Below are 12,208 nucleotides of genomic sequence, written 5' to 3' on the forward strand. Positions count from 1 at the left end.
CCTTCGATCATCACAGCTAAACAAGCGAGTGCCATCTAATGAATCTCTGTTGGCCTGCTCAGCCTGCTTCTATACATGTTTTCGACACCTTATGCAGTAATGAGGAGCGAGCGACCGTCAGCGCCAATTTTGTCTGAGGCCAATGCAAGTCGCGAAAAGACGCCCTGTCCCGCATACAATAGATCGATGTGTACAGCATTTCGCGCACAATAGATGTAGATGAATTCATGCACAGATGCGCAACATCACCGCCACCAAGATTCGAAGACGTCGACGCAGTGTCGTTTCGCCGACCCAACCTTTGGAAGCCTGTGTTGTGGATGAACAGCGAGATCAGACAGCTATATCAGCCAGCAGCGGGCTACGAAGGAGCTAGTCATTTTTGACGACCATACCCCAGGCCGAATCCGGTGTAGCCCTGGGACTTACTAGAAACCAGCTCCTTCGCACATCAGGAACCTGTGTGCAACTTAGTTATTTAGCTCCTAGTCCATGTACTGTTCAGCGACGTCGAACATCTGCGCGCCTCTCTAGGCAACGACGAAGACTCGCTGTGACGACTATTCGCTGTCGCGAAAGTGTCGTTGATCTGCGCGTGGAGATGAGCGACTTGTTCGGGGTAACTTTAGACCCTTTCTTGAGTTCCTATCCTTATTCGCTAGGGCAACGCTTCCGAAGGCCCCACGTAAGAGCTCGTACCACAGCACGTGTTGTACCTAATAACCACCTTCGCGGTTATCAACACCACCACCAGATTACCTCAGTCTGCTAGTTTGTTGTCTATCTCTCCCAAGATGGCGCGCGATATGCCTGATGCCCAGGCGATTCTTGCGCATCAGATCACGCCAGCGCTGATGCTCAACCGCTCCGGCACCGTCGTCGCTGCAAACGAAGGCAGCGTCCGACTCCTGTCGCCCTTGCGACAAGACGCGTCTTTTGCCACAGAAGGCTCGTTGCTTGGCGAAAATATTGCCGATCTTGCAAAGATTCCATTGCCTGGTGCTTTACCAGTTCTGTGGACGTGGAGTTCTATTCTAGCTGCTGCCATCGATATTAGCGAATCAGGTGCTGCCAATAGACAAAGTATCCGCGGATACGTTTCTACGACAGATTACTGTCAAAACGCCGATAACTTTTGGGACGATGAAGCTGAGCAACAAGCAATCATCGAAAGCAATGTATACGTTACCCGGTATTCCTCACAAGCGGGCATACCTAGCGCCAACGACTCCGATGACGCTACCAGTGTAGTCAGAGCCCGAGCATCTGTTCACTGGTTATCGTCCGATCTTGACGGCGTCTTCTTGATCATCTTCAACCGGACGTCCTTGCCACACCAAACAGCGCCGGCTTCACCAGCTGCAAAGAAAGACCCAATCAATGCTTTCGAACGACAAAATGATTATCAGTCCTTGGATAGCAATGATACCTCAGACAACACTGATACATCGGACGTCGCCTACGCTATCATTCCTCACATTATCGCAACAATGGACAAAGATGGGCAAGTTGTCAAATTATCCAAGTCTTGGTATTCGTTCTCAGGGTTGAATGAAGAAGAGAGTTTAGGAAGCGGATGGATATCCACAATGTTTCCCGATGATGTCCAGGAAATGACATCGGCCTGGGCTGATGTTATCCAGCATGAACGCTCGCATTGGACGCATCAAGCACGTTACCGGAGGGCCTCAGACGGAACCTTCTGCTGGTTTTTGATACGCGCCGAACCGAATCGAGATGCCAAAGGAAAGGTCCTTCGCTGGTACGTGTCCATGATGGACATTCACGAATGGGTCGTTGCTCGGCTTAAGGCAGACATACGACGGCAGTCAATCATCACACTTTTCGCGCAAACGGATGTTATGTTGTGGGGAATCAACAAGACCAATCAAATGTATATATGCGAGGGGCGCTTAAAGTGGGACCCGAGTAGGGTCGTAAAACTTTTGGAAAGTACCAGAGGAGAACAAGATATTCCGTACATTGAATCACCGGAAGAGACCTATCGCAACCCAGACCAAGAATTGGTTCATACTATCCAAGGAGTTCTCAAGGGACGCACCTTCAGTCCAATCGTGGAACATTGGGAAGATGATCGTTATTTCCGGACTCGTTTTGTTGCAGAACATGTCCCTCCATGCGTGGATGGGAGCGCAACAAGTGAGGATGTTGTGCAGGCTGCACTAGCTCTCACATTTGACATCACCGAAGAAAAGGCGCGGTCTGTCCTACTCACGGAGAACAAGAGACTCGTCGCCAAAGAGAAAGCCGCGCTCGATGCCAGCAATTTGAAGAGTAGATTTCTCGCAAATGTAGGTCACGCTCTAATCGAGTCCGCGACTCAAGCTGATGATTACCTAGATGTCTCACGAAATCCGTACTCCAATATCCGGAATCATTGGTCTGAGTGAGCACCTTTCTGATTGTGGGCTCAATGAAGAACAATTGGAATTCAGCAACTCCATTGAAGAGAGCGCAAAATTTCTCCTCACTCTTATCAACGATGTGTTGGACTTCAGCAAGATGGAATCTGGTCACATGGATATTGAGCAAATACCCTTCTCGCCTTACAAGCTCATTAGCGACACACTTATCCCATTGCGACTTCAGGCAAGGGAACGAGGCCTGTCTCTGAACTTTAGGTGCGATCTCAAGCCTGATGCACTCTTCCTGGGAGATCCGTGGAGGTTGCGCCAGATTCTCACCAACTTGATTGGAAATAGTCTCAAGTTCACACAGGAGGGCCACATTGCACTTAGCGTTCACGAGGCCGGAAAGAAGAACAACCAAGTTATCCTCAAATTCGTTGTGAAGGACAGCGGAGTAGGCATTTCGGAAGAAGCGATCAAACAACTCTTCAAACCGTTCAGCCAGGCCGATGGCTCAACAGCAAGACTCTATGGCGGCACTGGGCTGGGCTTGGCAATTTGCCGACAATTAGTTGAGCTTATGGGTGGGCACATCGGGCTGGAATCCGTTTATGCAGAAAGCACCACCGCAACTTGCAAGATCCCTTTCCAGATCTACTATGGGCCAAGTCATGGTCTACTCATATCGACCGCTTTACCTGGCCAGGCAAAGATACAGAATCCTGAAGAGAACGCGAACACCAAGAAGGCTCGCCACCTCAGTCCTCCCGATGGTACGGACGGCATGACGTTCGACTCCTTCGCAATCACGAACACACCAGGGATCGGTAACCACATCCTACTCGTGGAGGACAATCCTATCAACCGGAAAGTGATCTCCATCGCATTGAAAAAGCTAGGCTTTGTCGTCTCAGCCGTATGGAACGGCCAAGAGGCACTCGATTTCCTTTGCAAGGAGTCGACAGAACTTCGGCCCGATGCCATACTAATGGACTGCATGATGCCAATTGTCGACGGATATGAGGCCACGCGGCGCATCCGCAACGACAAGACTTTGTTCAACGAGCAAGTACGGGAGCTGCCGATCATTGCGTTGACCGCTAGCGCAATCAAGGGCGATAGAGAGAGGTGTTGGGATGCAGGTATGGACGACTATCTAACGAAGCCGGCTGCTAGAGATGAGCTGAGACGCACACTGGCAAGATGGTTAGTTACGCCAAGAATACGAGGGCTTGATCGGAGCAGACTAGTAGACTAATGTTTAGTCGTGTAAGTTTAGCTTTAATACTCTTACATAAACAAAGCAACAAAGTATTAAATTATTACTATTCATTTGTAACACGTAGCTTATTTAGATATCTTTTTGTAGAAGCTTGTAGTGTTCTTTAACTTGCTATACATATTATCTAATATCTTAAAGATAGCTCTACTTTAATCTTCAACCCCGATATCCTTTAACCCTCCCTGCCTCGTCCAAAAGATCTTCCAAGCCTTCGGCCAACGCTCGTCCTTGAGCCCCCGAAGCCATTCCGTCACGGTGATCTCCGTATCCGCATACCGGATAACGCCATTCTTGACGCCCTTCCAACCCTTCATCGGTCCCTTGATGTAGCGATGGTTCGCGCCGCAAAAGCTGAGCCACGGCTCTTCGGTCTTGTCCTCCGTTGGTTGGACCCTCTTGGTTTGCTGGACGCGCTTGGAGTGGCAATCTTCGCACAGATCACAGTTTGGACAGATGAGGCAGTAGTAGATTGGCTGGGTCCACGATGTGATGCTGGTTTCACAAGGCCCATCGCAGTCAAGGCCTCCAGCTAGAAAAACGTCTTCGTCCAGCTTGTCGGGTTCTGCTCTGGCGTCAGACTCCGTTCCGTCCTTGGATTCCGTTTCAGCCACATCCTGTTCTCCCGGCTCTGTAGGATCCTGCTTCTCCTCAATCGGCTCTTCCGGGAGATCCTTGCTTTCAACATCATGAGCTTCATTCGTTAGGGAATCGTTCCGAACAACGTCGCTTTCGTTTAGCGGTTCGCTTTCCTCATTCATTGGCTCTTCTTCTGCATCAGCTTCCGTGTCGCTCTCGTTGGAGGATGTCTCGGACTCTTCCGGCTCGAGATTACGTCCATAAATCGCAAGATCAAGGATCGAGAACTGGGCGCTGATCGCGATTCTTGCATCAGCCTCCAGGCTGTCCAAAGACGCCAGGACTTTAGCCAGTAATCGCAGGCTCGACTGGTCGTTCCACGAGATGCTGTCTTCGAGGCCAGCGACACATTTCTTGAACAGCTCCTTCATGTATCTCTCGTACTCTTTCGCAGGGCCCATGATCCGAAGCATGTTTGCGCGGAGCATGTCGACATGAGATTCGCGAACGTTGTTGCTGTCGTCGTCGTTATCGTGGGCGCTCGGCAGATCCCTTAATGTGTCCATGATCGCCTCTTTCTTTGTTGGTTCATCAGTCATCTGGAACTCACAAAACAGGATGTCTGCAACATCCATCCGGTGACGCGTTCTCGCCTCATTCATAGAGTCTTCATAGGCTAGGCTGGGCTTTGTTGGCAAATCCAGGAGCTCCTGGCGTAGTCTCTTGCCGTTTTCAATGTCGACCAACATTGGGTAATACATGTCTGCGATCGCGCCTCGAATGTTGAACAGTTGTAGGCTTTCCGGCGGAAAAATGTTGGCTAAGCTCCTTAGCCACCCAATGAGTAGATCCGCGTCGTTACAAAGCAATGCTGCCTTTTGCATGCGCTTCACCGTGCGCTCAAACACGTAATCCTCGAAATTGTACGTAAAGAAACTGTTCCGCTCCTTCTCGGTCCAGCTCTTGAGGATTTCCATCAGCCTACGACTATCCGTCTCGTCGTCGTTCTGGAACAGTCGCGTTATGTCGTCCAGAATTGTACCAGCTAGTGGCTTCTCACCCTGCAGTCTCCGTGCTTCATTGTATGCGTGAAAAGCTTCATCGACCTGGCCCATGGCAGAATAGGCGGAAGCCTTCTCCATCATGATACCGATACGTATCAACCTGGTCTTCTCAATCTCTTCTTCGGTAGATCCATCCGCATCGTTCTGCGGCACCATGTTGTAGGCGTCGTCATAGTACTTGATTGCGTCGAGCATCTGGTCGCATCGCCTGTATGCTGATGCCAGCAAGCGCATTGTCGCGATGTTCTCATGAACATCTCCTTCCAGACACTCCACAGCTCTTTTCAAATGCACAGTACCTTCTGTAAGCAGAGCTTCTCTGCGATCGTCGTAGAATGTCGTTCCGTAGTCGGACAAAGTGCCCCCAATCGCTCGAAGAGTCTTGTAGTCCGCGGGTGGCATATCATATCGCGTGATGATAGCGTTCATGTAATCGAGCGGCTCGAATTGCTCGGAATCGTCGGCTTCAGAGGCATTTGACTGCATATCATTAGAAATGACATCGAAGAAGAGGATCAACTTACACGAGACAGCGCGGCCTTGGCGAATCTGAACCTTTCAGGTATCCACCATGAATCACTTGCGTCTAGCCAGTTGTGAACATGGCCGTGAGCAAGCAGAAGTAGAACATCATCTCGATCGACTGTGAGCGTCCAAAGCTTCACGTTCTCATCCAGGGATCCATCTGGTAATGTGGACACTCTAGCTGTCCAGCTGAAAAGAGTCTCGTACCACGCGGTAGAGGTGTCTTCAGCGCGCTCAAGATAGATCTCCAGGTGTCGCGCTAGCTTTTCGAACAGCCTGGCGACGTTGTGTGTGTTGTCCGTGATGCAGTGCAACAATGTCACGACATCGCGGACAGCCTCGGGGCTCGCGGTTTCTGCGTCCAACTCTTTGAGATGCTCATACCAATAGTTGATCGCGTAGCAAGTTAGCCCAGAACTTACCGCTTCGAAGGGTTCTTGAGCGGCCTTCATCATGACGGCTACACACATCTGAAGGATGGTTAGGTGTGCAGCAGTGGCAGGCGTCCGGAATTCTGTTACACCATCGTCTTCGACGCTCACGCTCTTGAAGTATTGCCGGAGTGACCGGTCCTGGAAACAAAGAGGGGGGTCTCCGTAGCCGAGCTCTGGAACGCCATCATCTTCCACCTCGTCGTCCTCGTCCTCGTCTTTGTCCTCGTCTTTGACATCCTAATCGAGCTGCCGAGCTTGGGTAAGCTCAAGAATACGGGAAGAACGGCCGATGATCTCTACTTCGATGTCGAATGTGCCGTCCGAGAGAGCGAGTTGACACAGGCTCGAGGCTTCACCCAGGCTAAGCGATCGCTTTGAAAACGCGAGCCACGCGAACAACTTCTTCATTGCCTGGTATTGCGCTTCTGATCGATCATGTCGGCACTTTTCTAGAAGAAGATCGTAAAGTCCGTGTAGATTTTGAGGCATGTCCTTCAATACTTGCGAGACAGCTCTTTCTCGACCGATGTGGTTGAATCTCCTGAGCATGTGCTCAACGTAAAGCATTCTATCTGCGTGCTGGACTACCTCGCGACGAATTGCTGATTTGGTAGGTAGGGTGAACTTGCGCAGGCGCGGTAGTGTGCGTAGACGGTCCTTCACCAACATCTTCGAATCGTGCCTGATCTCATGTTTTGTAACCTCAAGGATCGAAGGCTGGAGCAATTGCAATGTGGGCTTGTCTTCAGGCCTGCTCGTCGCAAAGACTGAGACGCTGGCGTTCCGTTGCTTTACATCCGATAGAAACTGCGTAAAGATTCCGCCCTCTTGCACATGCGCCTCGTCAAGGCCGTCGAAGACAAGGAAGAGGCGGCCACCAGTCTCGGTATCGCTCGGAAACATCGAGAGGAAGAACCGCTCCCAGGTCGACATATCTGCACACTCACTGGGTTCCTGCTTGATTTTAGCCGCCACCTGTTCGGCGTATCTGTTGTTCGATCCGGCGATTTGTAGCGCAGCAGAAGCGAACGCGTTCTGCATCGACTGTTGATAGGGATGCTCTTCCTTGAAATAGAAGTAGGCCAAGCAGTCGTGATCACTTTGGTGTAGTCGCAGCTGTTGAACAGCCGAGTAGGCTAGGAATGATTTCCCGACCCCCTCGGCGCCTCGTAGCCAGAGGAAAGGTAGTTTTCCATGTGCCCAGTCCTTGAACTTCTCGTGTTCACGGAGCCATCCCGCTGTTTTGTTCACCTTTGACTCGCGCAGTTCTTTGTCTTGTAGCAAGTTCTCCTGGTGAGCGTCTTGCCATGAGGGAAACGTATTGTACTTGTTGGCGAAGAACTTCTTCAATTCACGCAGGGCTTGGAACTTCCGGTCGGCGATGTCTCCTTTAGACTTTTGGGATGACTTCTTCTTCTCCTCGATCTCTGGCGCTTTGCTCGTCTTCACCGTGACTTTGAAGATTTGCAAGATCAAAGCGTGGTCTTCTAACTGTGTGTTTCGTACATCGTTGATTACAAGATGCAGATTGATCATGCTTTCGTAGACCTGCAGAATGCCTTTCTCCAGGCTGGAACGGTAGGACTGAAGTCTTTCATCGAGCTCGTCTAGCTTTGCATTGTTGGCAAGCACGTCGTGCTGGACAGTTGCCAGATTGCCGTACATTTCGAAACTGACGGTTTCGTTAAGTTCCTGTATGGAGGCTTGCATTCCGGCATAGGTCGCGATGAGCTCTTGATCGACCTCGTTCCACAATGCATTGAGCCATTGCTCTATAAGCTGTCAGCACATTCACAGTGCAAGGGAAATGAACTTACTGAATCGTTTGTGTTTTATCAGTTGCTTCACCCTGGCACATACCGAAAGCTGCATTGAGAAGACTCTGACGATTGCAACTGCAAGCGCATCGGACTGCGCTTTGTTCTCGAGAAGCGAAAGTCGTCGGAAGAAACGGGCGGAGTATGCGAAGAACTCCTCGACACTGTCGTAATCTGCTCTAACCCCTGCGAAGGCCTGTCAAAGATTAGCATCTTTCCGTATGATGAGAATTTACACTCACGGATATCACACGACTCGCGGCAGTGAACACAAGTCCCACAGGCATTATTGGTGGGAACGCACTGACACAGGCCCCAACTGCAGCGAATCCGTCAATACAAGTCTGAAGACCATCAAGATGATCACCCATAGCCGATCGAAAGTTTGCTTTCTTGCTGCCGTCGTCGCGAAAACCCTTGAACTCAACCATGTCCGCATTCATTTGGCGCATCACGTCGGCGACGTTTCTCACGCCCAGAGTCGCAAGATCCTCTCCAGTGCGTTCTTTGTAGTCTCTTACGGCGGCTCTCCATAGTCGACCGAGATCAGTGGATGTGCTTGGTCTAGCAGTCTTCGAAGCCATGATGCGGCAATGGGAATGGGAGTCGTGGACCCCACGAGGCTACGAACGAAGCTGTGTGTGGTCGTTGCGAGACGACGCAGGCAAGCATCGGAGTTATAGCATAAGCCATCCTCGCCTTCGAAGCCGGCAGCACCAAGGCGTCCTCGGGTAAGCATGGTTCAGCCTCACGATGCATGCGTTGGTGGCGGGGGGCCGAAAGGAGGTATCACCTATGGTGAGATGTGGCGCTCGATCAATATACTCTCGACGCGAGCTCAGTATCTCATAGGCGGAGTGTGACTGTTGGGAGCAGTAGAGGGCTACATTGGGAAGTTGCGTGCAGCTCAGTCATTCAGCTCCTCGTTCACGTACCATACAGCGACGTCGAACATCTGCAAGCCTCTCCAGGCTGAACACTCGCTGGGCGTTGTCGCGCTGTTGGGCTGGGATGAGAACGCGATGGTGGGGATGATGAGGTTGCGAGGATGGCCACTCCCTTGCGACGGCCACTGCCCTGCCTACGTAATCAGGTTCTAAGGGGATAGCGGGACACGTTCAGCTCGTGCATGAGGAGGTATGCAGCGTTCTGCTCGTACTGCAGAAAAGTCGTAGAGATGCGCAACATCCAGACCATGATTCGACACACGATGGAACCGAGTCTGGTGTGTCCATACCGTGGACGAGAATCGAGACTTAGCAGCTCAGACAGCCGGAGCAGACACCGGCAAAGCGGCGGCGTCACACACCGAGCCCGAACGCGAATCAAAGTAATCGCGAGCAGATCATCGCGAAACAGGCCCGGATTCAAGAAGATGACAACGAAGACAGGAAAGGAAGTCCGCGATGTTCATCCCTGCCGCATGCTTGCACCATTTTGTGGAGGTCTGGCGGCCCGATTAGCTGCGGAATGTCTTGCGCTAGCGTCTCCGTATCATTATCTGCAGTCAGCACACAGCTCGCATCAGAACTCATGACGGCGCTGTAACGGCCCAGGCAGTCACCTAGCGGACATGTCAGCTCTCCAAGCCCGGCGGGAGTAGTGTGTCGGCGTTCGCATGTTGAGATGCGCGCCCGATACTTCGGCACTAATCAAGATTGGCGGCCGAGGCAGGGTCTTTTTTGAGCGGTGGACCCTTCTTTGATCACACAACATCCATGAATCATCCTTTCGACTTTTCCATCTCAACCAATTACCGTCGCCCCAGCGCCAGGAAACGCGTTCCAGACGCAGATGGCGTCATGCGGGTCGACCGTTAGTCCATCTGTTCCTGCCATCGCGGTGCGGCGCCTTACCACAACCGAAACGGTGGATGGTGAGGCATAGATTTCACGCTTTCGGAGCGTGGCATGCGCGAGCCTAAACCGCAGGCTGCCGACTGTTTCTCTTCTTCCACGTTCTGCATACCCAACTGCAATTAGAAGAGACTACATACGCGATACCTACCACGACTCCTCGTCCTGCTTTGCGCGCATCGCTTGCATCCTCCCGCGAAGCGAGCACCCCGCTATAGACATCGCAGCAGCGACGCGACGGTAGTCGGCCCGCCAATAGCCTTTCCAGCAGCCCGGACAGTCGCAATCATGGCGACGACGCCCATCGAACACCCATCGACCGTCAGCAGTCTGCCCACCCGCCAGAAGCCGATTCCGTACTCCTTCGCCAATGGTCGGCGCACCCCGCTGTCGTCCATTCTCCCACCTCTGGTCTTCGGTACGGCCACGTTCAACTCGCAATACAACACCGACCCTTTCGCGCTCGACACAACTGGTCTCGTGACCTCGGCGCTCACTCATGGCATTCGCGCATTCGATACCTCGCCCTACTACGGCCCCTCCGAACAACTGCTCGGCGATGCGCTCGCGACACCATTCGTCCGGGAGACGTTCCCGCGCAACTCATACATGATCCTGACCAAGGTCGGGCGGACAGGGAGCGAAGAGTTCGACTACAGCAAGGAATGGGTGCGCCAGAGCGTCAACAGGAGTTTGGAGAGGCTGCACACTGAATACCTGGACCTTGTATACTGCCACGACGTCGAGTTCGTGAGCCCGGCGGAGGTCCTGGAAGCAGTCAAGGAACTCCGCCGCCTTAGGGACGAAGAGGGCACAATTCGGTACATTGGTATCTGTGGATACCCACTGGATGTGCTGGGCGACATGGCTGAGCTCATCCTCCGCGAGACCGGCGAGCCACTCGATGCGGTGCAGTCCTACGCCAACTTCACGCTCCAGAACCAGTCGCTCGCCGGCCCGCGCGGCATCTTGCGCCTGAAGAATGCGGGCGTCGACGTCGTCCCGAACGCCTCCATCCTTGGTATGGGCCTCCTCCGACACGACGGCATACCCGTTGGTGGCCTCGGAGACTGGCACCCCGCGCCATCCTCTCTCCGCGAGGCAGTGCGCAAAGCGAGCCACTTCTGCGACGACTATGGCGAGCGCATCGAGGTTATCGCCATACGCTTCGCGCTCGAGACATGGATATCTGCTGGCGCGCTGTGTGGATCCCGAGGCGACCCCGCATCAGGCGTGCCCTGGACACACGAGTCCATCGACGACGTCGGTGGCTCCAAGCTGGGTGTCAGTGTCATCGGTGTCTCGCGCGCACCCGAGTTGGAGAAGACAATGCTCGTTTGGCGATCTATTCTCGATGGATTGGAGGGCGGCAAGGAGACTGCGGTTCAAGCAGGCCGGTGGTATCGCGCGTGGGAGTGGAGCAGGAACCGCAGGAAGGCAGTGCAGATCCTCGCCGAGGGGGTCCAAGAGGTGCTCGGTGATGGCTTTGGCTACGAATGGGCGAGCCCTGAACCGGGGTTCGTCAACAAGAGGGTGAAGGATGCGAAGAAGGCAGCGCAAAGTGATGCGCCTGCGGCGTGGTTGACGCCTGCTGCGAGCCCGGAGGCGGTGCCGGTGAAGGATGCAGGCGAGGTCGCCGAGGACAAGTCTCTGCCGCTACGGTAAGAGTAGAGATGATGCACATGTATATAGTGAATTGGATCGCACATCTCCTAGAGTCCTGTCACTCTATCGTCACCTTTTCGTTTCGTCAACGCGATAGTAGAGAACACTAAGCGACCCTAACTTTATTAGGTTTGCAACTTTTGCTGTTAAATCCTGTAAAATTTAGTCTGTGCACCTACACATTCTAGCACTAGCCTTATAGCTTAAGCTAACTCTAGAAGCTTATTTAATACTATAAGCTAGCTCTAGAAGTACGTTCTCTACTATAAGTATACTTAGAAAGTGCGCTATACAGCGTAAGCTAACTCTAGAAGTGCGCTTAATACTATAAGCTAACTCTAGAAGTACGCTTAACACTATAAGCTAGCTCTAGAAGTGCGCTTAATACTATAAGCTAACTCTAGAAGTACGCTTAATACTATAAGCTAGCTTTAGAAGTGCGCTTAATACTATAAGCTAACTCTAGAAGTACGCTTAATACTATAAGCTAACTCTAGAAGTATACTAATAGTGTAAGCTAACTCTAGAAGTGCGCTTAATAACGTAAGCATTATAACTTTCTAGCTTATTTTCTACTACCTTATAGATAGAAACTATACTACTAGATTATATTTATATTT

At 52.0% G+C, this 12,208-nt stretch overlaps 3 protein-coding genes across 3 annotated transcripts; 2 read left to right on the forward strand and 1 right to left on the reverse strand.

The window, feature by feature from the left end:
- Window positions 1–794: 794 nt before the first annotated feature.
- Window positions 795–3,627, forward strand: J4E93_001033 (uncharacterized protein; the record flags this gene model as incomplete). Its single annotated transcript, XM_049338989.1, has 3 exons — window positions 795–1,762; window positions 2,162–2,312; window positions 2,362–3,627. 3 exons carry the CDS (start codon window positions 795–797, stop codon window positions 3,625–3,627), a joined length of 2,385 nt encoding a protein of 794 aa, XP_049204874.1.
- A 173-nt stretch (window positions 3,628–3,800) lies between these two features.
- J4E93_001034 (uncharacterized protein) lies at window positions 3,801–8,651 on the reverse strand (the record flags this gene model as incomplete). The annotated part of the gene is made up of 5 exons (XM_049338990.1): window positions 3,801–5,771; window positions 5,816–6,477; window positions 6,526–8,022; window positions 8,068–8,263; window positions 8,376–8,651. The coding sequence occupies 5 exons, from the start codon at window positions 8,649–8,651 to the stop codon at window positions 3,801–3,803; spliced, it is 4,602 nt and encodes a 1,533-aa protein (XP_049204875.1).
- Window positions 8,652–10,211: 1,560 nt separating this feature from the next.
- Window positions 10,212–11,588, forward strand: J4E93_001035 (uncharacterized protein; the record flags this gene model as incomplete). Its single annotated transcript, XM_049338991.1, has 1 exon — window positions 10,212–11,588. The coding sequence occupies one exon, from the start codon at window positions 10,212–10,214 to the stop codon at window positions 11,586–11,588; it is 1,377 nt and encodes a 458-aa protein (XP_049204876.1).
- Window positions 11,589–12,208: the final 620 nt, after the last annotated feature.

This window comes from Alternaria ventricosa (assembly GCF_023758065.1).
Source record: "Alternaria ventricosa strain BMP 2768 chromosome Unknown scaffold_1, whole genome shotgun sequence".
In the NCBI taxonomy this organism is placed as follows: Eukaryota; Fungi; Ascomycota; class Dothideomycetes; order Pleosporales; family Pleosporaceae; genus Alternaria; species Alternaria ventricosa.